At 46.1% G+C, this 27,067-nt stretch overlaps 1 protein-coding gene across 2 annotated transcripts in view; it reads right to left on the reverse strand.

Moving 5' to 3' along the window:
* The window catches only part of MORC2 (MORC family CW-type zinc finger 2), a 51,950-nt gene extending 37,118 nt beyond the window's left edge, over nucleotides 1–14,832 (reverse strand). Inside the window, exons 1-4 of one of the 2 annotated variants that reach the window (XM_065646457.1) lie at nucleotides 14,702–14,832; nucleotides 9,618–9,671; nucleotides 8,079–8,113; nucleotides 7,100–7,168 (exon numbers count right to left, since the gene is read on the reverse strand). In XM_065646457.1, the coding sequence (XP_065502529.1) occupies nucleotides 7,100–7,168; nucleotides 8,079–8,113; nucleotides 9,618–9,671; nucleotides 14,702–14,769 (226 nt within the window). In that variant the 5' untranslated portion in view covers nucleotides 14,770–14,832. The remainder of the gene's footprint in view (nucleotides 1–7,099; nucleotides 7,169–8,078; nucleotides 8,114–9,617; nucleotides 9,672–14,701) is intronic. The other variant, XM_065646456.1, reaches the window with a different exon arrangement.
* Nucleotides 14,833–27,067: the final 12,235 nt, after the last annotated feature.

Consider the following 27,067-nt stretch of genomic DNA (forward strand, 5'->3'; position numbering starts at 1 on the left):
CTTCTCCATAAATTCATCTGCTATATTTGCATCAGGTAGAGTACTTGCAGTGGACTTGGCAGCATCCTCAAAAAATACCCCAGAGCCAAAGTATCTAATTTACTACCTGGGGAAATCAGCCTAAAGCAAGTTTACTTCCAGTCAAGCTTCCCCTGGGACAGGGGAGCAGGGGAAACGCTCTGAAGGCTTTTATCACCTTAACAAACACAGACACCAGCCACCTGAGAGAAATGGCTCAACACAGCTAGTGATTGACAAATCAGTTTGATATAAGTTCCTGTGATTTATTTCAAAAACATGTTAACTTGAGAGGAAATGTCAATGTGCTGCAAGGTTAAAGCGACATTTTCCCCTGAGAAATACACAGACCAGCCCCCTGAGGGTGGTTCCGAGTGTCACCGCCTACACACAAAACCATGTACACACACTTTAAGTGCTAGAATCCCAGTTACATTTAAACATCACTCCTCATCATTATGAGCCTTGGATGAACAGCATTTTAAAAATACATGATCTAATAAAGTCACCAAGACATTAGTACTTCATTAACTGCATCCAGTAAAACAAAAGCACTTTTGAGCTTCCAAACTTTAAAAATACAGTTTAAAGGAGTGTGCTGATTTAGCTGAACTGAGGTAATTTTCCGTAAGGTTAGTTAATTTTCTTGTTGATAGTTGGCATGGTCCTCTGTTTTGAATGTAGTTTGAGATTAGTAAGATAGCATCCTGCGATAGAGTTAATGTTTTCTTCCAGTAACTCTCCGGTGTTTGGTGTTCAGGACTTATCATGAAAGAACACAAGAACTCACTGATGTTGATGCTTATTGATGAGGAAGCCACAGTCGTCCCTCAGTTTCTCATGTTCTGCAAGTAAGCAGGAGTACAACACAGGGAGGAGCAGATCCAGGACAGCTGACTCAAGTTGGCCAACAGAAGTATTCTACACCATGAGCATCGTGTTCCACGTTTAAGTGGCAAGTTGCTGGGAACAGCTCTTTCCTCAATGGCCACCACCCCGGGGTCCCTGTTCCTGCTGCCAGGGGCTGGTTCCATCACCCTCCCTGTGTCCTGCTGTTGCTCTCTGCACCTTTACTGGACTCACTGAGCTCACAGTGTCCACCTTCGGGAGTATATTGCTGGGAGCACACATTCTAGTAGCTAAGTATTTGCTTTGTATCATTTTCCATTTACTATTATTTTATTAAATCTGTTTCTATTTCAACTCACAAGTCTTTCCTCCTCTTTCCCCTTCCTCCAGAGAAGGAAAGGTGTTTTGCTGTTTAGCTGCTGGCCCAGCACTAAATGGCAACAAGAAGCAAGAACTCATGTATTTACTTCAATCCCTGAGAAAGGAATGGAACAGATCCCCTTAAAAACTACACCAACCCAAATGAAACAGGTGATTGGGATAAGCCAGCATGGATTTACCCAAGGTAAGTCATGCCTGACTGACCGAGTCACCTTCTCCATCAAGGCAGCACTTTCTGTTCACATGCAGGTAGCAGTGGATGTTGTTTAGCCAAGCTTCAGCAAAGCACTGAACACTGTTTCCCACAGCCTGCTCCCAGACGCACTGGCAAGACACAGATCAGATGGATGATCTGCAAGATGGAGAGGGAATCGGCTCACAGGTCATGCTCTAAGGGTGATCATCAATGGTTTTCACTCCGGCTGGCAGCCTGTCACAAGCGAGGTCCCTCAGGGATCGATGCTATGCCCCACACTGTTCAGCATCTTCATAAGGGATCTGGATGATGGCATTGAAAGCACCCTCACAGGTTTGCTGATGGTCACGAACTGGACATATCAGAAGGGAGAGACATCTTAGAGAGACCTGGATGGGCTGGAATAGTGGGCAAGGAAGAACTGCATGAAGTTCCAGGGAAGGGCAAGGTCCTGCACCTGAGATGAAACAACCAAAGAGCCCGGTACAGGCTGGGATCTGGGAAGCAGTTTTGCTGGAAGGGACCTGGTGGACAAGAAGCTGAACATGAGTGCACCACTGCAGCAACAAAGTCAAGTGGGATCCTGGGCTGTGTCCACAGAGGCAATACCACAGACAATGAGATGTGATCATCCCACTCTACTCAGTCCTTGTCAGGCTGCATGTGGAATACTGTCCCCAATTCTGGTCTCCTCAATTCAAGAAAGACGCGGAAATGCTGGACAGGGTCTTTGCTGGATAAAGAAACTGGCTGGAGGGCCAGGCCCAAAGAGTTGTGGTGAATGGAGCCAAATCCAGTTGGCAGCCGGTCACAAGTGGTGTCCCCAGGGCTCATTACAGGGGCCAGTTCTGCTTAATTGCTTTATCAATGATCTGGATGAGGGGATCAAGTGCACCCTCCCTAAGTTTGCAGAAAACACCAAACTGAGTGGGAGTGTTGATCTGCTGGAGGGTGAGAAGACTCTACAGAGGGATCTGGACCGGCTGGATTGATGGGCTGAGGCCAATTGTCTGAGGTTCAACAAGGGCAAGTGCCGGGTCCTGCACTTGGGTCACAACAACCCCATGAATGCTGCAGGCTCGGGTAGAGCGGCTGGAAAAGGACCTGGAGGTGTTGGTGACAGCGGCTGAACATGAGCCAGCATGCGCCCAGGTGGCCAAGAGGCCACCAGCATCCTGGCTGGTACCAGCACTGGTGTGGCCAGCAGGCCCAGGGCAGTGACCGTCCTGTGCTGGGCACTGGGGAGGCCAAACCGCAAATCCCGGGGGCAGTTTTGGGCCCCTCATGCCAAGAAAGGCCTTGAGGTGCTGGAGCGAGTTGAGAGAAGGGAACGGAGCTGGGGAAGGGGCTGGAGCACAAGTGTGATGGGAGCGGCTGAGGGAGCTGGGGGTTCAGCCTGGAGAACAGGAGCTGAGGGGAGATCTGATCTCTGCAACTGCCTGAAAGGAGCTTGGAGCCAGAGGAGGTTTAGACTGGATATTGGGAAAGATTTCTTCCCGGAAAGGGCTGTCGGTCATTGGAACAGGCTGCCCAGGACAGTGGTGGAGTCACCACCCTGGAAGTGTTTGGAAGATGTATAGATGAGGTTCTTAGGGACATGATTTAGAGGTGGACTTGGCAGTGTTAGGTTAGCAGTTGGAGTCAATGATTTTAAAGCTCTTTTCCAACTAAATGATTCTATGATCAAAGGGCTAGAGTATCTGTCCTATGAGAAAAGACTGAAGGAGCTAGATCTCTTCTTCCTAGAGAAGAGAGGCTTAGGAGAAAACTCACGACAGTATTCCAGTACTTAATGGGGGGCTACAAAGAGGATAAAGGCTCTCCCTTCACAAGGAGACACTTGGAAAAGACAAGAGACAACAGGTATAAGTTGCACTGGGAGAGGTTTCATCTCAATATAAGCAAGATTTTTTGAGAGTGAGAACCTCCCCAGGGAACTGTAGAGTCCTCATCACTGGTGGTTTTCAAGATGCGACAGGACCGGGTGCTAAATAATCTCATCTAGGCTCCCTTTCCCACAAAATGTTGGATCAGATGATCTTTGAGGTCCCTTCCAGCCTGGGCTGTTCCATGGTTCTGATTCTAAATGCAAGTTAAAGACTTACCTTCTTCAATGCTTTTAAGAATACAATTACAGATCACTTCCTAAATTAGCTGTTACACTTTTTCAACTTACAAGTAAATTCATTGAATCATTCAATTTACATTTTCATTCATTAAATCCATGCAGAACCTTCAGAGCCCAAGCAGTGGGTAAAATCCTCAAGCCTAAGTATCCTCAGTAGTGATGCCACTGACAATATGGGAAATCCTGACCTAAGATGTGCTGTATAAGACCTATTGTTTGGTTTCTAATTGACAATTTAGTCCAAACTTTTGGATCAGCACTATTATGTTAATACCACCCTGTGGGATGTGGTGCTTTTTTAGAAAAGATCTGTACTGTGGCATCACTGAATCCCCAGATGTTTTTATAACTTATGACTACAGCATAAGATGTTTGCAGCTTGAGTACAAATGTATTTTGATCTTCACACCACACAATTCAGTGTGATCATTAACAGAGCCAACGCAGCAAGTTCATAATGCAATTGCAGTAGGAGCGTGTCCTGGTTTCGGCTGGGATGGAGTTAGTAGCTGGTATAGTGCTGTGTTTTGCATTTGGTACCAGAAGAATGTTGATCATACACTGATGTTTTCTGGTTGTCACTGAGCAATGTTTACACCAAGTCAAGGACTTTTCAGCCAGGAGGCTGGAGATGCACGAGACACTGGGAGGGGACACACCAGGACAGCTGGTCAGACTGGCCCAAGGGATATTCCACACCATATGATGTCATGTTCAGTATGTATTTTGAGGGTAGAAGAATGAAGCGGGGGGACATTGAGAGTTATGGTGTTTGTCTTCACAAGTAATCGTTACACATGATGGAGCCCAGCTTTCCTGGAGTTGGTTGAACACCTGCCTACAGACAGGAATTAGTGAATTAATCCCTTGTTTTGCTTTCCTTGTGTGCATGGCTTTTGCTTTACTTATTAAACTGCCTTTATCTCAACTCATGACTTTTCTCACTTCTACTCTTCCGATTCTCTCCCCCATCCCACCAGGGGAGAGTGAACAAGTGACTGCATGGTACTTAGTTGCCGGCTGGGGTTAAACCACCACAGCATCACCTGACAAACATACCTAGTTTGTAGAAATGCTAATCACTTGCACCTTCCACTAATTTCAGTTGAGGAGTTGCTGTTTTGCTTGACAATCAGGATCTATCAGACAGAGCGCTCAAATTTGGCTTATTGCCCCTTCTGTTTTCAGAGCTTGCCAGACAAATCTAGAAGTGTCCAACACAGAAGAAGACCAATGAGACTGAACAACAACAGGACAGAGTAACACAGAGAGTGCGTCCATGGAACAGTTCACTTGAGCAGTTCAGCTCTTCCCTCTGTTGAATGCGCCCAGTTACACCTGGGTTTATTTTACCCATCCTCCCATACGATGGCTCATCCAGCCTTCTAAGCTCCTTTCAATGTACTCAGGAAGCCCGCATGCTAGTGTGGGCTCCAACGGCACCATGGCAAAATCATGTAGTTATTCTTTTCAACTATTATTCTTAACAAAGCTTAATTAAAATTATAATGCAGAAAAAAAAAAAAATCACTCCCAAATCCTATGATTGCTGTTGAAGGAAGGTCTGTATAGACGTTGATGCTACTTTCAAAACAAAAAGGGAGAAAAGTCCAGTAAAAGGTCTTCTGCTGACATCTCCTAAAATCAGCTTTCAGAGGTCTTCAAGATGTCCTTAAAACTGCTAGATCCTGCATTATGAGAAATTAAAACTCTGAGCTCTATACCCAGGGACAGAAACAGAGAGAGGCCCACGTAGGGAGTTAGAATAACAGACTCTCTCCAGACACTTTTGTCCATGTTGACTGGCACACAGTGCAGCGAATGCAATTTCTACCTGGCTGCCCTCGGTCAAGTGACTTTCAAATGCATATCAAGCTTACTATGGCCATCCAGCATTGAAGACATGAAGATGTCATCAATAGAGCTAGACTCTGCATCAAAACAATACGTCTCAGATCGCCAAAAATTAAGAAGGGCTTTTTTGAAAACACTAAACAAAGTTTCATGTCAATTTTACATTCTGAAATGCAATGCCCTGGAAAGAGGCAAAGATATCTTCACGGCCTATTTACAATAAAATAAAAGGTTTTTTTCCAGACACAAAATGAACCACGCTTAGATGCAAGCATGAAGACAGTCAAAGGACATCAATTATATGGTATTTGCTGCATATGATGTAAGAGAAATACCACTACAATTCCCATATCTGCCAAACTCCTTTACAGAGTATCTCACACTACCAAGGTCAAGATAAAATCCTTCAAGATTTAGCAAAAAAATCAGTCAAAAAAACCAACTTAATACTTAGCTAATACTTAAATCCCACTTTGTCACAAAATCAGAAATACGGGAGCAGCAACAGTGTAAAAGCTGCTATTAGACTCTGCAGCATTACAACAGACATTCACCTTCTACTCTCGACGCAGAGACAAACATGTAGTTTTCAAGAAAGGCAGAAAAGGTGGTATTTCTCCCTGATCCAAAGGCTTGTGAGAAGGCCATAGTTTAAGCCTCTGAACTTGTTTTACGGATGAGGCTTAACTGCTTCTTTCAATTCCATTTGCAACAGAAAAGTACTCTCAGAAGACCTTTTTAGTATCCTTAACTGTATTACACATAATACACAGAAGGTACCTAGAGTTCAAACTAATTCCTTCATGCAGGTCACAAATCTGAGTATCAAAGACATCAATGTATTTTTATAAGCATTAATAAACAAAACTAAATGCTTCATATCACAAAAGGATCTTAAAGTAGTGAGGGATCAGAACAAAAATGTTAGTCAATGCTTATTTACCAAATTCCTCCACCTTCTCCAAAACCTTCCAATTAAGCCCAACTTTTCTGCCCAGCGCAAAGCTCCTCACAGGAGGATTTCACCATCTTCAAGACACAGAGAAGGTGGTGTGGGTTGACAGTGCTGTTCTCTGATGTTAAAGCAAAGCAAGAAAGCTTTTCTCCTGCTAGACTCAACACAAATTTACATCAACTCGTATGACAAGGCAGAAGTGCCTTTGTTGCATTCTTCTCATACTCCTAAGGTTTTATATTGCCAGGTATTAATCTCAGTCACAATGCCAATGATGAAACAATGGCAAAATACAAAGCTAAGCTTTCCATTTCTGCCATGGCAAACTTTCTTGTTAGAGCTGAGATACACTAATGGCTTGGCAGCTTCTACCAAGGAGAAGAGTTATGCCCATTGAAGCTTGTGCTCATAACCCTTCTGGCTATGCTGTTCTCCCTCCAGCCCCAAGGCCAACTTTGGTGTGCTGGAAAACCACAGGCCATGTTGACTCAACTCTGTAATGCAGCAGACCAACTTTCTTTTGGCCAGATTAGTTTTCTGCAACTGAAGAGGTGAACAGTTTGATATATGACACAATGCAAAAGAGCCCGTGTAGAGGCGAGAACAGATATCCAGGCATGGAACACGTCCTTTTCAACAGAACCAAACTGTTAATTCAGCTTAAGACATAACATGAAACTTCAGCTTGAAAATGCAAGTGTAACTTCCTGTCACTTACTTGAATCCATTCCTGTTCCATCATCCAAAAAACACAGCATGAATCCACCTCGTAAGTCTTCCCGTGGCTCTACAAGAGAAGAGTTATTCAGTACTCCCACAAGCAAAAGTTAAAAGTTCCATAAAATGGAATGAGTGTTCACAACAGAAGTAACCCAATAAACAGGATTTTCACAACCCCAATATGGCAAAGCTGTAAGAGAGAACACCAGATTTTTGTTACAGAATTACTAAGAACTTCCCCTGCACTTTAAACTGTACTTAAATATACGCTACAAGAGTATACCGTAAAAACAGGTTTCTTAAGCATCCAGTATAAACTACTCACTTTACCTGACCTCAGCTGAAGGCTGATCTAAGAGCTTGCCTAAGATTTTTGTAAGGTACTACTTTTAGAAATACAACAGACACTGGGGTACAGGATGCAGAGTAGAATCATAGAATTATTTAAGTTGGAAAAGATCCTGAAGATCATCGAGTCCAACCGTTAACCTAACACTGCCAAGTCCACCACTGAACCATGTCCCGAAGCATGACATCTACACGTCGTCTTAAACACCTCCGGGATGGTGACTCAGCCACTTCCCTGGGCAGCCTGTTCCAACGCTTGACAACCCTTTTGGTGAAGAAATTTTTCCTAATATCCAATCTAAACCTCCCCTGGCACCACCTGGGGCCATTTCTTCTCATCCTATCACTTGTTACCTGGGAGAAGAGACTGACACCCCTTGCACTACAACCTCATCCGCTCTCATAAGACTTGCTCTCTAGATCCTTCACCAGTTTTGTTGATCTTCTTTGGACACGCTCCAGCACCTCCCTGGCTTTTTCTTGTGGTGAGGGGCCCAAGACTGAACGCAGTAATGGGCATAAACATCCTCACTCTTATTCTACCAGGTACAACACACATTTGCAGCCTAAATCCAAGTTAACTACTGACTTAACTGCTGACATGCAAGGAAGCAGCAGGAGTGACTTACCAGTATAAATGTCTATTCTTGTGGCATCTGCATCTCTACAAAGCAATAAAACCACAATCAGTATCCAAATGTCAAATAGAAATTAAGCTAAAAATCCAGGCACATGTAGTAAGTTCCAAAATGAACTGGCTGCACGGATCAAAGTCCACAAAGGCCCCATAGTCAGCCCTAACAAGTTAAAAGACACATTGTTCTATTACACTTTTTGTCTACTTGAACCCAAATTCCAGCACAAGACACTGCTGCCACACAACTAAAACTAGTTACAGTGAATACCACTGGCTTTCTAACAAAAGTCATGTTAAGGGGAGGAGGAGCAGGAATCAAATTAGCACACACTTCTGAACTCCCTCCTATATGAAACAAACAATAGCTACATTTTTTCTGTCAAGCTGCCTATGAAAAGTTTAGTAACTCCATATAAAACTCCATCCAAATACATTCATGGTTGTCATAGGAAACTGTGTCATTAAAAGATCGTTTAAGTAAGGCCCTTCATCCATTGTGCATCCTCCTCTGTATTTGGAAAAGCAGCACATGCAGCACTACTGCCCTCTTCTTAAAACCATTTTTTTTTGCATGTAGACCCATCACATACCCTTGATTTGCTGATCAGAAGAATGCAGTTGTAATGCTGTAATAAAATCCCATTTCCTAAACACCAAAGTCACTTTGTCTCGTCTTTGCATCTCCAGCCAGGTACAGCTGCCTCCTTCCCAGGCGGCCAACCTCTCTTTTTGCCAGAGGAGGAACCAAGGGATTGAACTATGTTAGCAAAAGTGAAAATGGGGACAGTGTGCACACACACAGCTGATTCCCTACAGAGAATTTCTCCTACACAGAAATCTTCCAGTTTCAGTTCCTTACATTACAAACTGCATACTGTGATAATTCACGCTTGATAGAAAACGATCTGAAAATATTTCCACAATGCCACATCAGAATATTTTGTGAAGCTCAAGAGGTATGAATGCAATGCTTGAGACGCAGCTATAGCCTGGATTCCCAAATGCAAAAATGAGAAATGTGGCCTAAAACCTGCAATTTCCAAATACTAAGTCTCAAGTGTCACAATTCCTCTAACTGTTCTTGCTTTATTTTTCAACATCCAGCTTCTGATTTTATTTTCATCCTATCACCATGCTTGATACTAAGAGTCAAGGATTATCTAAGTATCTTAAGAGTTCCAGCTGTAGTAATTATTATTTTACCACATTCTCTCAATCAAAAAAGGTAGACTGATTTTTTCTTTAAATCTACCTTGTGTCTTCTAACTATTTCCTCTCCAATCTGAGCTGTTCTATGATTCTTTCAAACTTACCTTTTCAGGAATAATTTTTTTTCTTTTTTTTAAGAAGTTAGATGTGGTGGTATAACAAGACCAAGGGAAATACTAACACTAAACTACAGTGAAGTCTTCTATTTTGTATTTTCCGTAAAGTCTACTACAAGTGAAAATTGCTCAAGATAAACGAATATACAGGCTAAGTAAATCTTAACTGAATTTACCTTTGGAATTAGGCAGTCTCAGGTACATACCTGGCATTATCTACAAGTTCAGCAAGGGCACCAAACAAGAACTCATGGGTAGTTCTGCAACAAAACACAGAACCAACAGGGTTACACTGACACTTAAAAAGATAGATCTTTAAATAAACAAGAATCTCAACCACATTTCAAACAAATCCAGTTGTATATCTACAATACCATCATCTGCTGCTGGCAGCAGATTAGAAATGTGCGTTTTCCAGAGGCAGACACCCAGGCTGCTCCAGGGAGTGGCGGACCCAAAAGACTGCTGGTCACTATGGTCTAAAATACATCGCATGGACACAACAGAGAAAACTACCGACCTAATGAACCAGGCTATAAATGAGTCAACAATTTATAGGAATCCTTAATTTTTCATGACAATGCCAGGTCTTTTCATGGCAGCCAAACACTGCCTCTATGTAAACCATGAACAGATGAGGATTATGCATTAAGGTCCGTCTCCTCCATGCACATATTCATTTTGTTATGTCTGACAGGAAGAAGCTTCCAGATTCTGGGGCGCCTTGCAATAGCTGCAACTCCTCCTAATGCAGAGAAAGACAGTCTTCTGCCACCCCTGTACCACACCAACAGGTAACCAAACAAAAAGTGATACTAATTCATATTTTCAGCTTTTGAAGAACAGGTACACGGGTACTTCCCACGCATGAAATACATAGCTGTCCACAGCACTAATCCTCACAAAATGAACTTTCATATCCATCTTCAGTGTCATGACATCTAACCCACCAAAGCAGCTCAAAACAGAGGAAAAACACATCAGCTTTCAGAGTTATCACTAGAACCACAAGAACAGAGATTCCCATCTCTGCAAGCTCCCACTTGCCCATGCAGAGGCAAGAGACAGAAGGGAACGGTCTTTTGAAGACAATCTTCCCAATCAGAAATCATTCACAGAAGCTCAAACCCTTCTTCCCTTTGAGCAGGATTTCCTGTGCACAGATCTCAAGTGCTCCCTCAAGTTTACGAGCACCTATTCAGCTCCACAAATCAACATCCCAGAAGTTTATTTAGGAAGTAACCCGTATCAGGAAAAACCCATAAGCAAATGAATGCTTTAGCACTAGTAGCTATGCTTCCCTAGCAGATTTTACTCTACAATTTCAAGAATGCTTTAAACTAAAGATGGAAATAAGATATATACAGGGACTTCCAAAGAAAGATGTTGGCACAAAACAGCTGAAAATGTAGCTGTAGATGATAGGAGAGGCAAGAGAAAACATGATTTCCACATAGCCTGACGCCATACTCAACTTGAACCTCTACCAGAACTGGAATCTCTTGTGCTGACACAACCAAAGTGAAACCTTGCTACAAGAAAAGTGAAATCCACTCCAGCTATTTATCACTAAGAAAAATTCATATACACTATAAATATCTTATATTCAGTATATTAAACTCAACACTTAGAATTATCTTGTCATTACGTCATTGAAGTCACATGAAGTGCTTTGGCCTGATTGAATCAACTCAGCATTAACAAACACCATGGTCTTGCCTTACAGTCAAAAGTGCTTGAAATACTTAATATCCACCATTATCAACTGGTGACAATTTTCCCCCATGTCCCAGAAAAATCTTGGTATTGTTTTATGTGCAATATCCATTTAAAAAACATGCAGCAAGCTGTTGGTGAAATGGAGTCTATCAGAGCTTGCACATAATGAGCATCATCACAGGTTCAGTAATGTCCATCGATCAGAGCACCTGAAGCACAACTATTACTGGAAGTGTCAGCAGAACCTGAAGTCTCAGCAACAACTTATCTTGGCAGAAACAAGCTGGCTTGGACCTCCCTACAACTTCCAACGCTCATCCGAGCACAGGAGTGCAGGCTTGACAAGGAACGGTACACGGAAGGCCAGTACTGCCAATCTACTGAAATGTGGGTTACAAAAGGTCAAGACAGATGACTCTGTAGAACATGACCAATTTCAAACACCTCTACAAACAACCATTTGGAGTAACATCCCAAGGGAAGAAAAGCTTATTTTGTGAGCAGTTCTTAGAGATCGCCCCTGCCTGAACCCAACTGGACTCCTGATCCTGCATAGTCAGACAAGTACATAATTGCTAACGAAATACATAAGACTTTATTTTTGTTCTGAAGGAGGCCACATCTGGGAAAGTGTTTAAGTTTGGCATCTGTGTCAGGAATAAGAGCTATCCGCTCAGTACTGAGAGTACTGAGTACTGCATTTCATGCCAGAACAGAAAACATGCACAAGAAGAAAAGGGAGCTTGGGGAGTGGAGAGATGTCGTTGGTCTGTTATTACTAGTATTCTTCAAGTCATTTTGAAGTCTTGCTACTCGAGTGACCTTCTTCCACTCCAGCTGTATTCAACAAGACAACTCCAGTTACAGAAAAAGCTCAAGTTCAATCACAAGCTAAATCCTTCCATTAGAAGACAATTTTAGCTGTTCACGTTTTAACAAACTCCTTCGATTTTGCATTAGAAATATTTAAAATATGCAAAAACAAGTTGCGTGGGCTCAGGAATGGTTTTGTGATCACCTCAATGAACGGTTTTGGAAGTATCCTAAACTAGCAGAATTTCATTTTTAAGGAAAACCAATGTGAAGGGGCAGGTAGCTCTGGGAAGTAATAAAAACAATGCACAGGTAATTTTCACATGCTTACGCACAGTGATTTTCATTCTAGGACCTAAAGGAACTTTCACATAGAATCACAGAATGGTGATTCTCCCAGTGCCCCCCCTGCCATGAGCAGGGACATCTGCACCAGCTCAGATTGCTCAGAGCCCCGTCCAGCCTGGCCTGGGATGTCTCCAGGGATGGGGCATCCACCACCTCTCTGGCCTCTCTGAACCTCCCCTCTTTTAGTTTAAAACCATTATCCCTTGTCCTATTGCTACAGGCCCTACTAAAATGTCTGTCCCCAGTCAACTATCCATCAGGAAAAGTACTTGGAAAGCTTGGAAAAGCACAGTGGTATTTTTATTTTAAAAGTATGGCAACTGAAGTGATTCAGGTACATGCTGTGAAACTTGCCATCAGACATGGAAGTATTAAGAAGCTATTGAAAATATCTGCTGTAAGTCCTCAAGTTCAGGGACTGGAAGAACTAGCTTCTGTAAAGCACTTCAGACTGAATACTCTGCATTAGACATACTAAAACTTTTCCTAAAAAAACACCTTAGAGAAAAAAAAAAAAAAGTAATGGTTTCCTTCTGCGCCTCAACAGTTAGATGGCTGACTTTTAACTGCAGTTTAAAGAACTTCTACCTCGATGACTATGAGAACATCTTTTAGCAATGAAATTAAATTTATCTGAGATGGTGTGGTTTTCCTCAGCAAGAGAGAATAGTTCAAAAGACAACAGTCTCCATTATCAAAAGCCCTGTGCTGTTCTTGCTTTGGGTTTGGGGTTTTTTTCCTCATTTTTTTTCTTGGGGAGCAAGAGGGTTGTTTATTCGTCATGAGTTTTGTTTGCTTTTGTTGTGTTCTGTTTTTTCCTTTAAAAAATGACTTCCATTGTTTCCATTCCCATTCTTAGGAAAGCATTTGGCTTATGCACTGATCCCCATAATCTCAAATCTCTTCACTCACGATGGATGAAAAGTGCCGGCTTGGGCTTATTCACATGCATTAGCTTCCATCTCCTCCTAACAATTTTGTAATGCAGTTATGCATTGCAGACATGTAGCACACCAGAAGTAAACCAGCAGCATAAGCAGAACAGAAAGTACAGTGGCAACATAAAGCAGCTTTAACATTTGAGACTTCAGGGCAGTAACAACATATCAGCCTTTTCTGCAACACAGACATTATCTTCTTATGAAGACTGCCGGAGTTCTGGTGTTCCGCAGGCAAACACAAGCTGCTGACAGAGCTCTGTCGTGGGGTCTTCTAATCCATAATAATGTTTTGTTTTCTGCAGCTGGATATGAGAATTTCACAAATCAGTGACAGCACCAGGAAGATAACTCAGTATTTGTCCATGGTCTTCAGATGCCAGACTCTTCACTCCACATGCAACCGCTTCCAGCCAATCCACAGAACAAAGCCACAGGACATGGACTCAAATGTAACACTAGGCTGTTTCTTCTCCTGTACAAAACCTGTTACTTTTCTGGTCCTGAAAAGAAATGGATCATAATGCTCTTGGCATATGTCAGTAAGATTCTTCTTAGTTGCTCTTGCAGACGTATCTTGTGTTACCAACAAAACCAGTTGGATCTACTTTGAAATTAAGTTGCCCATATTTCTATGCTTCAGAAGTCTTTGCTGCAGACCGCTCTGGTCCTTTGCTCTAAGCTCAACTTCAGACAGTGCAAACAGAGGGCGAAAAGGTATAAGCCTGCGCTTTATTTCTTCTTCTATTGATGGTAACAGTAAGAGTGAAGTCTTCCACAAAACGTTAGAAGACAATCTAACGCCAGTGACCAGCTGATCAACATGATGAAACACTAAGTGTGGTTCACATTGTTCTTCCAGAGCAGCTCGGCAAGAACAAATTTTTCTTTAAACTCTTCTGTAGTGGCACTCCAAGGCTTACGTGCAGTAGGCAGGTCTCAGATGGGTGCTTAACCCTGCTAAGCACCATTTCCTGGTGGCGCTTCCCATTTTCTAGACGTGCACTCACAAGTCAGCCATTTTAACGAAGAACTTCATCTCTTCTCAGAATATTTTATTTTGGGGGATTCATCAGTGACAGGCAAAAGACACAGCAGCTTCAAGAAGCCGATCAGAAGAATGTCACATTCCTGCTTGAAATATTCCTGCACAAAACATTCAGGCACAGATGAAACAAGCTGCCACGGAGGGCTGACAACCAGCACACGCGCTTCTCCAGAGCGACGCGGCCGGAGGGCTCGGCTGCCCCGGTGGCTCCGCCGCCTCCTCCCGGGAGCCCCCCCGGCCGCTCCTCTGCACGCACCGTTACCCTGCGGCCGCAGCCCCGCCCGGGCGGGTCCGGCCGCCGGGAGCGGCCCACGAGGCGCCCAGGGCTTGCCGGCTGGCTCCGCCGGGGGCAGCTCTGCCCGCCGCGCCGGCGTGGCCGCGGGCACACGGAGGCCGCCCCGCCGCAGCCCCGCCCGGTACTCACGAGTTGGTGTGCAGGTACTCGAAGGTGAGCTGGGCCCGGTTCAGGCAGCTGTAATTGGCCAAGGCCATGGCGGCGACGGCGGCCGGGCCCGAGCCGCGCTCCGCGTCCGCCGCCGGGCCCGCGCGCCTCGAAGCCGCCTCGAAGATTCCCCGCCGCCGGTCCCCGCCCCCGCCGAGCGGCCGGCGCCGCGCACGGCGCCCCCGCCGGTCCCCGCCGCCGCCGGGCGCTCCCCCCCCCGCCCCGCCCCGCTTTGTCTCCCCCGCGGTCGCGGTCGCGGTCGCTCCCCGCCGCCGCCTGCAGCCGCCCCCGCCCGGCCGGGCGGGGCTAAAGCGCCCACCGCCCATTGGGCGGGCTGCGGCACGTGACGGGGCAGCCATGGCGCGCGCCGCTGCGGCCTCTGCGGCCGCGTGACGGGCGCGCTCGGCGGCGGCAGCGGGTGAGTGCGGCGCGCGCAGGCTCCGCGTCAGCGCCATCGCGAGCCCCCCCCAGGCGCCCCCTCCCACCCCCACCCACCCCGCCGGGAGCCGCCGCGGGCTCGCGGGGGCGGGCGGGAGCAGCAGCGTCCGGCGGAACGGCGGGAACGGCGGGAACGGCGGGGAGCGGGGGGGCAGCGGGGGGGCAGCGGGGCCTGTCGGGCGGTGGAGGCGGCCGCGGCGAGCGGGGCTCGGCCGGACCTGCCCGCGGTAAATCTCGGGTGTCCGGACGGAGCGGGAGGAGTCGCGGGGCCGCGGCTCCAGCAGAGGACGCAGGTGGATGCGGAGGCCCCGCGGTGACATCCATACATCCAGCCAGCCAGCGGAGACCCGGCCTGCGGACACACGGCCGCTGGTGCCTGCAGCAGCGAGCAGCGGTGGAGTCGCTAAGGAGATGGGGCTGAATGTGCCCGTACTTATTGAAATATATCGGTATGAAAAATCATAAATATTCTTCTTCAATCCTGTGCCTCTGATTCATCTTGAAATCCACAGGGACTGAGCAAAGTGGAGCTGTCCTTGCGTGCTGCACACGCCTTGTCCCCCTCCAAACAACAGCCTGAACCCAGGAATCCTGAAGGCCAGAAATACTTTGCTGAACACTTAAGTTGCCCAGTGGAAAACCAGAACGAATTATCCTTCTGAAGTGGACTTTAAAACAGAATGGCTGTATCTCTAGTGTCTTGGATTATAGGAACCTGAACTAAATCTGAAGGAATTCAGCCTGTGCAGCAAGTGATGTATATCTGAGCTATGCAGTGAAAAGTTACATTTAATGGTCTGTTAGTCACGACTGGTGAATGGCTAAAATCCAAGCTTCATATTTGAGTTGCTTGACTCCCATTTTGTTTGCAATACCTTCTGGTCTGTGTGTTTATGTTAAATGGGTCCCCAGTGCTTTGCAAGCCAGAGCTGACGTCTGCAGCTTTGACCTGAGCACTTCCAGCACAGCACTTAGTTCTGTCCATCCTCAGTTCAACCTGCTCAGGTCTAAAGATTCCTTCAAGCCAGCAAGTCACGTCATTCCAGCTGATGGGGATTGCTCTGTGTGTACCTGTGTGGTTATCAAAAAGTCACCGCATACGTATGTGCAGTGATTCTTTTAGGCCTTGTCTCTGAAAAGCTGTGCACAGCAGAATGTCAAAGCTGCACGATGGAGTTAGGAAAATTACTGTGTTTAGGTGTCATTAAGTTTGTGACATGATATAATGTATCTACTGAGTCTAAGATTGTAGCATCATCTGTTGTGCTCAGCTTTTATTTCATCATATTGCAGTCAATATCAGAAGCAGATGTTCAAAAGCAATATAAGTCACATCAGTGTAAAGGCAAAGTAACTACCTGTATACATGTCCCTAAGGAACGTGAACTTGTGTGTCTCATCAGCCTTGCCCTCTTTGGTACTCCGGGTACCCCCTCTTTTCCTAACAGGAACTTTGTCTCATCATCTTACGTCCAGTGTTCCTTGCCTGACACTGGAGAGGTTGACAGCATCAGCAGAGCACTATGGCACTCTGGAGCAGAGCAGTTGGACACCTTCCTGTTGCTCCTGTGGGATCTGATCTGCCCCTGGGACTGACGGGATGGATGCCAGTCCTTTCCATCTGGCCCTTGGGAGAAGACGTTGCAGTTCTATTTTATTTGGCCAGTCCCAGGCAAGAAATTACTCTTCTCCATCCCACCATTTGGTGGTGTTGAATTCCACATCTTTTTCATTTTTCTTTGACAAAAGCGAAATGAAAATTTAATCCTTACACTTTCCATAGCCATTCTGAAGTAGGTTTCAGACATGTTTCTGACTCTTGCTCTTTGATGTCTCTTGCTCAAGTCTTGAAAGGATTATGTGATTGTTCACTGGCCCTCTGAGCTGCCCGACCTTACTCCAAGGAGTAATGAAATGAATTGACCTTTTGCAAAACAGCATTTGGATGACACCGCAGCTCTACCTTGGCCACAGCAGAGCGATTCTTTGGTTGGAAGCTGTCCGTGGATGGAGGGATTGTACGCTCTTTTTGCCTGTGTGCTGCTGCTGCAAACTGCTGAGTTCCTCAGTGCTTTCGGAATGGAAGTCTTCCCACTGCACATTCACATTTATCTTCTTTTGGGCAAGTGCTTTATCTTGGAAACTCTCTCTCCAAACTTTGTTTAAACAGTTCTAGATCTCCCTGTTATACTGATCATGACAGGCAACTCCCCCTTTTTACCCATCTGCTACCAGCACCATTTCCTGAGCTGCTGTTCAGCACCAGGGACTCTGCAGCCATCTGATGTGGATGGGCAGAACGTGTCTGGCTTCTAAAGTGTCGTAGGCACCACCCGCCCACCTTTGAGGGGCTGTTGTTGCAGCAGAAAGCAGCAGTTTGCTCTGGTGCATGTAACTTTCCTGATAAATGAGTTGTGTATTGGTGGTTTATCCAGCATGTACATGTGGAGCTTGAGGTAAACTGTACTGCTTTTCCTTAACCTGTGGCTGAGTTTCTTATTCTGAAATGATCCCCAAATCCCCTTGTGAAACTAGTCATTTGATTCCACACTGGTCAAATTTTGTATTTCTAGGCTGGGGAGTGAGAGTTCCCATGCACTCCTGTATAGCATTTGCTGGGTCCTTATTCTGGCATAATATTTAACTAAGCCTCTTTCCACTGGCCATAACCTGAGGTGGTTGAACAGTGTATATGTGGCTCTTGTTCTGAAAATTGGAGATAACTGCTCCTAACACCTGTGTGGGCCTTGAATCAACAGTTGTTCTTTGTCTCCCTTAATTTTTAAGAAACTAGATTTCCAAGCCAGTACTTAATAGGTGAGTTGCCATGGTGGTAAGTACTATATTCTGTACTAGAGCAAGTGCCACGGGTGTAACAAAGTGTCTTTTCCACACTCCTGTGATGTTTCCTGAGTTAACTGTTAGTGGGTTTATTCTGTGTTTATGCACAAGAAGAAATGTAAACCTTTGCATTGTATAAAATGTTTTCGCTGTCAGAGTGAAATAATCATGGCAGGCGGTGGAAAATCAATCTATGAGAATGTCACCAGTAATCCTTGGGGACTTAGTAGTCCTTCCTTTATCCTTCCTTATTCTGGAAAAGAAAAAACAGCAACCAACACTGTCTCTGGGTACGAGGTCCTCTGTATACGTTGTGACAGAAGTTGCTGAAGTTCTAGGTCTGTGCGGTTTTTATAATGAGCGTTCAGTTTTGAGATACTTCTCTCAAGAAGTTTGGGTGCAGTTACAGGTCCCAGGAGCCTAAGCGGGATCTCTCTCAAAACAGAGCATTCTTCTTTAAATGGAGCGTGCCTTTGTAACGCACAGAAGAGCTGTATTATTCATCAAAACATTATGCCGTTTCTTGGGCATGAGTTGAATCTCAGGGTCGGCTCAGTACAGAACAAGAATATAAGCCATGAAGTCAAGAATTTAGAAAAATGTAGTGTTTTCCCCCTAGTTTTTCCTAGTAAGGAGTTCTGCCTTGTGTGACCTGAGCTAAGACCTGTTTCTTGTGTTCATAGTCACGTCTGTCCAGTGTCTCCATCATTCATGTCAAGTAGCAGAGCAATTTGCTGACTAAATTCAAAGAAGTCGTGAAGTGGGATCTCTCTTCATAGAAGTGTGTTTTTCTTCTCTGTTGGGAGGCCTAAATCCTGCCTTTCTCTGGAACAGTCATTTAATGAGCAGTCAGTGAATCAATCCTAAAAAGACATTCAGACCAAGATGTTCAAATGCAAGTGCCTAAATGTGTATGGCAGGCACTGGCATAAAAGTTCAGAGACCTTTTCTGTAGTGCCAAGTGTCAGCCTCTTGCTTCTTCGTTTCCAGGGAACGTCACACCATGGACTTAAATCCATTATTTTGGCTAGTACCATTCACAAGGAGACACTGGCTGTCAGAAATTACTTTGTAAATGAGTTCGCAGGAGAGTGGAAAGGGTAAGAAGAGATGAGAGCAGGGAGACATCTTGAAGTGAGAACCAGGAAATGGTCAGCAGAGTGGTGGATGGTCTGGATCCTCCACTACCAGTCAGGCTCTCCCTGTCCCAAGTCCAGCTTTGATTAATGAATTAAGCAAAGCATGGAATTAGCAGACATGAAAAAATTGTAAATTGTCAGTGTGGCATTACTTCACCACCTTGGGCCTAAGACAGAAAATACTCTTTGTGAGAATGACATGCAGAAGAGCCCACAAGAAGCTAGTAGAAGAGGAGCAATGGTGGCATCTTAAAAGAATTTAGCTGACAAACTTGGAAAAGTTACAAATGTCATGAACCAATCATTTATCAGATATTTACAGTTTGGTCTAGGTTGGATGGTTTTCCACAGGGATGCTGAAAAGGACCCAAGCCTCAAGGCTTCCTTCTTTCTAAGCTGTGATTGCATTACATTTTTGGTCATCTCTGCCAACACGAGGTGTGCAGACTTCTTAACAAGGTGACTGACTAGCAGATTTTTATTTTTCGTGAGCAAATAGTTTTCTCTGTCTTATTGTTTGAAGTGTGTGAACTATGTTACCTGTGGGATTTTGTTTAGTTCAGAATGTCTTTTTAAACCAGCCTGGTGAATGTGCCTAGCATGGACAGCTCAAGTAATTTCAGTTGGCAAATTTGCAAGCAAACAAAAACACGATCTTGTCGTGAAAAGCTTAGGGAAATGTCATGTATGGGTGCCTCTTAGAAGCAGCAACCGAGTAGTTTGAGCTGTGGTATGAATGAAGAGAGGAACAGCTGTATGACCACATCTGGTACAGAACACACTTGAGGAGTGCTAGAGAGGGAGCAAGGCTCTATGGGTTCTTCCCATTAAAACATCTCTCAGTGATGACCAATAATAGATAGCTGCTCTTTGTGTGCTGTGAATGCTACCATGTGTTAAATGTCTTCTCCAAAGGTGTTCATCTCCCCTAAGTTTAGATGTAGACAGGCACAAGGTACACCAGAACCCTGGACTGCTCTTCTGTTATGTGAAGTTGACATCAAAGACAGGCTTGGCTGCCTTGGTGGGAGACAATGAGGGGAGCTTTACAGACACAGAGCATCTTTTCTCACATGTGATGGTTTGCCGGAAGCTGGTTAGTCTGAGAATTGCAAACATGAAGGCAAGAGGTGGTGTGAGAAACAAAAGTACTGTGACAGCAGACCATAGTGAAAAGCTGTCAGTCAGCTCTGTGTCAGTACACAGCTCCAGAGACTGTCCTGAGCCTGTGCAGGGACTGTCAGGAAGCTTGGAGGCTTCAGAAGGCAAAAAAAAAAAAAAAGCAGCTGTGGGACAATGGCATTTTTTTCAGCAACTTCACCCTGAACTTATCCATTGTTGTTCAGTTCTTTCATCCAAACATGGTTATTTTCATTAAGAGAAAGCAACTCAGGAAAGGTTTTATTAGCACAGTTGGATCATCTCATGTGATGGTTCGACCAGTCCTCAGCAATTCTGTAATCCCATCAGTGTCCAGTTTGGAGGATGTGTGGAGATGTCACCATGCTTGTTCAATACATCCTGAGCACCCCTTCTTCATGGGATCTGGCTTTAACCTGCGTTAATGATCTGGATAGTACACGTTCTTTTCTCACGTCAGCTGAAATATTTTAAGAAGACTAAGACCTTTGCTCTGTAAAGGTGGCTTGGCCTGTGTGCCTCTCCCAAACTGTTTCTCTCTCCCCTCTGCACCTAACCTGACATTATAAGGAAGAGCAACATGTCTGTAAGCTCCCAAGGAGTGTGGTAGTGGCAGAGAGTAGAGAGGCTAAAGGGGAACCAGCCCTCACCTAGGGCTAAGGAAACAGCAAGAAGCATCCAAAGGGCTGAGAAGTAGAGTCACACCTGCCCCGGATGGTGGGTTCCTGAGGGCAGTGCTGCCTGACTGGGATCACTCGCCAAGCATTACTGAACAAGGGTACAAAATCAGCAAAACTTGAGCCCAGAACAGAACTGGAGGGGGAAAGAACTGGGGTGGGTTGTTCATATGGCAGGGCGAAATGGGGGCAAAACGGAGGGCAAAGCAAAGCTAAACATGGCCCGGCAACTGCATCCTGGGCTGCATCAAAAACAGCGCGACCAGCAGGTCAAGGGAGACGATTCTTCCCCTCTGCTCTGGTGGGACCGCACCTGCAGTGCTGCGTCCAGCATTGTGATCCTCAATATAAGAGGAACACGGACCTGTTGGAACAAGTGCAGAGGAGGCCACGAAGATGATCAGATGGAGGAATACCTCTCCTGTGAGGACAGGCCGAGAGAGTTGGAGATGTTCAGCCTGGAGATGAGAAGGCTCCAGGGAGACCTTACAGCAGCCTTCCAGTGCCTGAAGGGGACCTACAAAAAAGCTGGAGGGGAGACTTTTAGAAAGTCCACATAGTGATACGACAAGGGGTAATGGCTTTAAACTGAAAGAGGGGAGATTTAGATTAGATATAAGGAATAAATTCTTCCCCATGAGGGTGGTAAGACACAGGGACAGGTTGCCCAGAGTAGCTGTGGATGCCCCATCCCTGGAAGTGTTCAAGGCCAGGCTGGATGGGTCTTTGAGCAACCTGATCTAGTGGAAGGTGTCCCTGCCCATGGCAGAGGGCTTGGAACTAGATGATCTTTAAGGTCTCTTCCAACTCAAACCATTCTGTGATTCTGTGTGGTCGGGGCTCTTCAGGTGGGATCAGATGCAGTCAGGAGCGGGACAATAAATCTACTGTGGCTGTATGGGTGGATTTGTCTTGCTTCTGCAACCAGAGGGTTGAGATTGGATGCGGCCCACAGCGCCACTGAACAGGTTCCCTGATGATGTCTGCAGTAAGCATGGCTCAAATTAGCATCTCAGTTCATCTGAATCTCGGAAGAGACCTAAGGAATTGCATTTGTGTCCACATCCATCTGCAGAGTCCTCCATAACAAAAGGACTGGAGGAAGGAGGAATGTCCCAAAGTGTCCCCTCCTTCCACCTGCTGGGGAGAGCTGCCTGCAGGCCCTTCCCCAGGCTGCTGCTGGCAGTGACTTTTTGAATTCTAGGCAGTACGTCTCTTCACAGACCCCACCACAGACTCCATGGCACACTCATGCCTTTGGTTCAAACTGGGAGGTGACCCTGCCAGGAGGAGCTCCCTTTCCAGGCAGCAAGGACATGTGCCACCAGACCTGCCAGTGCACCTCAGTGCTGCCAGAAGCCATCCAGACTCCAAACCCTACATGGGGAAGCTGCCTGAAAAATGAGGGAAGACTTTTGCATCAGGAATGACTCAGGACTTTGGTATATTGTGTTCTCAAATATTTATTTCAGTGTTCTTATAAGTGTTTTATTTGAAGAAAAATATTGTAATTGGCCATTATTCCACAGAATCTAAATATTTTGCTTTAAGACAGTACTTCCTTCCCCAGCTCGCAGAGGTTTGATTCTTTGCTGATTACGCAGTTCAAACTCTGGGCATGATGAGGGCTTCCCTCCATTCTGCCGTCTGTTTACATGTGACTAAGGCCTTAATCCAACCACTGTCATAGCAAGAGGGAGAAAAGACAGTTTATCTTTGGTTAATCCTGAAAAATAGCTTTTCATCTGACAGACTTTTCCACTGAGAACAAGGAAGATGGGAAGAGTGCACATGAGAAGAGTGTGGGACAACTAGGGGACAAAAGCCAAGCCTTCTTATCCCACCTGCACCCCACTTCACACCGGCTGTGCAGGGAAATGGACACTTGCCAGGAATGAGATGAGGTGCCCTTACAAGAGAGGCCATGCGAGCACAGAGCTCATGCAACACGAGGAGCCCCTGGAGTGATGGGGAGCAGGCAGCATGGACTGTGTGCCACACCTGGGGCTTGTCCCTGCAAGCTCCTCCTTGAGGCTCTCCAAAGCAGAACATCCCGTGGAGGGGCTTGCTTGCTCTCTGGTTGGGCAAAGAAGTCATGGCTTTATAGTGCTGGAAGAGTTTCAGGCACACTGCGTGGTTTCTGCTGTGGAGAAATGTCCTGCCCTACACCCAGGGCTCTGCTGTGTGCTGGTTTCATGGTCCGAAGATCCACCAGGTAGAGAGGGCCCCACCTTTGCAGGATTCCCGTCGAAGCACGAGGGGCTGGCCCTGCTCGCCCCTCTCCCCAGCCTGTGACAGAGCTGAGGTCAGGCCGTCGGGCTGCCGCTGTTGGAACAAGCAGGCACCAGGGCCCAGGCATGCAGACAAGTGAAGGACAGCTTGCTTACAGGAGTGCAAATAACTGATAGGAGTTGGACATCTTTTGAGCAAGCACTTTCTTCAAACAAGGAGAAAGATGCAGGGACTGGAGGCCGGAAGATTCAGGAATAGGAGCAACAGTGTGCGGCATGTTGGTGCAACCTCTGCCTAGCAAGGTGAAGTACACTCAGCTGAGATTCCACCACCCTAGCCTGTTGTTAAGCTGTAGCTAACAAGTTTTGGATCAGCTGGAGGTCCCTGTTGTCACTGAGAGGTCATGTGCGTCACAGGGCCACCAGGTGCATGGTTGTTATGGGGACCTGGAGTGATGGTGTTCTTAATTGCATGTGGTAGTTGGTGGGACTAGCTACCTACTTGTTTTGCTTCCAGCAGGGCCCAAAGTAGAGGGCAGTATTTGTTCTGTGGTGCTTCCTAAGTGACCAGGCTGGAAGTACCCACTGTATTTACATGGGGTGGGTAGGAATGTCCATAGCATGAGCATGATAACAATTGTGAGGTGGTTTTGTAGTATCAGAACATCAGCTGGAGACTTTGATCCATTGTGTCGCCTCAGTGAATGTTGCTGATGTCCTTCATCATTCTACTAGGTTCACTTTACCATATGTACCTGAAGCCAGGAAACCTATTAACTGATACCGGGAGAACAGAAAGAAGCTGGTAACAGCCCATTGATTTGCAGGATGGCATGTACATGTTTAAAAACAAAAGGTAAATACTGTGAGTGGATCAGGAGAAGCTTCATTTTGTGACAGCTGATTTTTGTGTTCTACATCACAGCTGCTGGAGTTGGGACAGAAATGGGGCACAATTTGGGTGGCTGACAGAGCAGCTTCTCTGAGGGACCAGACGCAGCACAAGGGACCTCCAAAGGTGGCACAACTTGTGAGAAATGTCAGAGTTTTTGTGAAAGGTTATTGTAAGGTTTCTTCATGTACAATTGTACCAGTGAGCAGAGGGAAGAAATTGTGTAGCGGCAGGCGATAGCTGTCAGCCACATATTTCTAACAGGGTTATACAGTGTGTTTTGTTGTGAAACATAGCTGGTGTTCGAGAGGTGTCTGGGGGGATGTCAAGATATCAAAACTCCTCAAGAGAGAGCAAACTGCAGCATTCAAAACTGTGAACATAAAATTCCCAGTGGCTTTTACAAGTAGAACTGGAAATATGCCTAGGACAAGTCCATTGGCCTTGGAGGGTGCTGTGAGGCATCTGATGCTGGGAAGGCTGGCGTTCCTGCAGCGAGGTTCATCGGTCCTCTGCCCAGCGCCAGAGAAACCCTTCTCGCTCCTTTGCTTTGGATGGAAGATAAACTTTAAAATTACTTCAAAGTCACCTCTAGTAACTTCTGTAAAAGAGCTCTATTGTAGTCTTTGTTGCAGGTAACAGTCTCTCCCCTCACTAAGACTCTCTGTACTGGATTTTGGAAGGTGATGGCAGCAGAGGTGGGAAGCCAGAGAAACTGCAGAGCACCACGAACAGGAGGCAGCTGTTCTTCTGTCCCCATGGTATGGTGGAAAAGGACAGAGAAATGGTACCCTTCCGGGCAGAGCGTGAAGAGTCCCTGACAGACAGAAAATTTTAGCTCAAGAGCAGGATGGCCAGGGCATCCAGCCAGGATGGGGTCCAAGTCCTTGCAGCACAGCCAGGCTGAGGGCCACTGGATGTACCCTGCAGCCCCTGTCCTTGCACTGGCGAAGGGGGCTGCAGTGCTGTTGGGGTCCTGGCAGCTGGGTGCAGCCACACTCGGTGTAGTGACTGAAGAATTCAGGTGCTCATCTGTATCTGAGTTGTTTGCAGCCTGGGTATCTGGAGAAGGAGCTCAGCAGTTACTGAAGCGCAGGATCTCCTGTTGGACTGGCATGCAATGGTCAGCTGTAACTTGAGTCACAAGGAGCACAGTGCTGGTTTGTGACCTCCATGCATGCTGAAGCTGCAGATAATCTCAGTTTAGTGACTGAAGCTGGGACTTACAAGAATGAGCTCCAGAAGAAGAAAGGACACAAGGACATCATAAGGGAACCATCAGAGCATCATTGGGTGCTGGTGGGAGCGTTTGCTGTAGGGTGAGGACCTGTTCATACTGGCTTTGCAGAGGATAAATGAATCTTCTATCTCCAAAGTGAATTTGAGACTACAGAAGAAATGCCAAATTATGTGCTAGCAATCTTTTTATGTATGGGCGGTGCATTTTAATGCAACATAGTTCAATCTGCCTGCAGCAGACTTGACATACTGACAAGGATTAAGAGTCCAGTGCAATACTTGGCAGAGTCACAGCGGGGCAGGGAAGACTCCTGACCAGGCAGTTGTGGAGTTCTTCCTTATGTAAGCTGTCTAGACCAGACAAGAAGAAACGAGCCAACCCTGGCATAAGACTAGCGCTCCTTGCACAGATGGTCTCCAACCTACAGTTTTCATATTTGAGCTTGTGCAAAGCAAGGGGGGGAACAGAAGAAGAATGTTATTAGTCAAGCCAGCCATGCATCAGAGAAAAGTCTATGAACAACTGTAAAAATAAAGGAAAAAGAACAGTCAGTAACTAGTGAGATATATCACAACTAGGAAAACATTTGATGTTTTGCACAGAGAAGGTACAGCATTGCCAAGAAACATCTCACAGCGAGCCCACAAGACTTGGGTAGTGCAAGAGTACAAAGCACTGAGCTGCAAGAGAGGGAAAGGATGGTCATGGGGAGGAGCAGCCCTGAAGAAGAGCACATGCATTCTCAGAAATATTTTGCCAAGTTTTCTTAAATCCTTCTGACTGTCCCAGTGGAGAATCAAGTGAATTTAAGAAGAAAATATGAACAGAAAAGAGCCTCGTCTTGAGGTAGTTCACATGGCAAATGAGACAAAAGGGCCTGTGACTGGGACAGGCTATGAAGCAACCAGAGCTGTCACCAGAGAGCAGCAGAGCAAGGGTCATCCTCTTGGTCTGTAAGGATAGATCACGAGTGGTGTTCCCCAGGGCTCAGTGCTGGGGCCAGTTCTGCTTAATATCTTTATCAACAATCTGTACGAGGGGATCTAGTGCACCCTCAGTAAGTTTGCAGACAACACTAAGTTGGGTGGCAGTATTGATCTGCTGGAGGGTAGGAGGGCTCTGCAGAGGGATCTGGACCGGCTGGATTGATGGGCTGAGGCCAATTGTCTGAGGTTCAACAAGGGCAAGTGCCGGTTCCTGCACTTGGGTCACAACAACGCCATGAACGCTGCAGGCTCGGGAAGAACGGCTGGAAAAGGCCCTGGGGGTGTTGGTGACAGCGGCTGAACATGAGCCAGCATGCGCCCAGGTGGCCAAGAGGCCACCAGCATCCTGGCTTGTATCAATAACAGTGTGTCCAGCAGGCCCAGGGCAGTGACTGTCCCCTGTCCTGGGCACTGGTGAGGTTGCATCTCGAATCCTGGAATCATTTTTGGGCCCCTCATGCCAAGAAAGGCCTCGAGGTGCTGGAACAAGTTGAGAGAAGGGAACGGAGCTGGTGAGGGGCTGGAGCACAAGTGTGATGGGAGCAGCTGAGGGAGCTGGGGGTTCAGCTGGAGAACAGGAGCTGAGGGGAGACCTTCTGATCTCTGACCTGCCTGAAAGGAGCTTGGACCATGGAGGGGGTTGGTCTCTTCTCCCAAGTAGCAAGTGATAGGACAAGAGGAAATGGCCTCAAGTTGCGCCAGGAGAGGTTTAGATTGGATATTAGGAAAAAATTCTTCCTGGAAAGGGTTGTCAGGCATTGGAA

This window comes from Caloenas nicobarica, chromosome 16, assembly GCF_036013445.1.
Source record: "Caloenas nicobarica isolate bCalNic1 chromosome 16, bCalNic1.hap1, whole genome shotgun sequence".
In the NCBI taxonomy this organism is placed as follows: domain Eukaryota; kingdom Metazoa; phylum Chordata; class Aves; order Columbiformes; family Columbidae; genus Caloenas; species Caloenas nicobarica.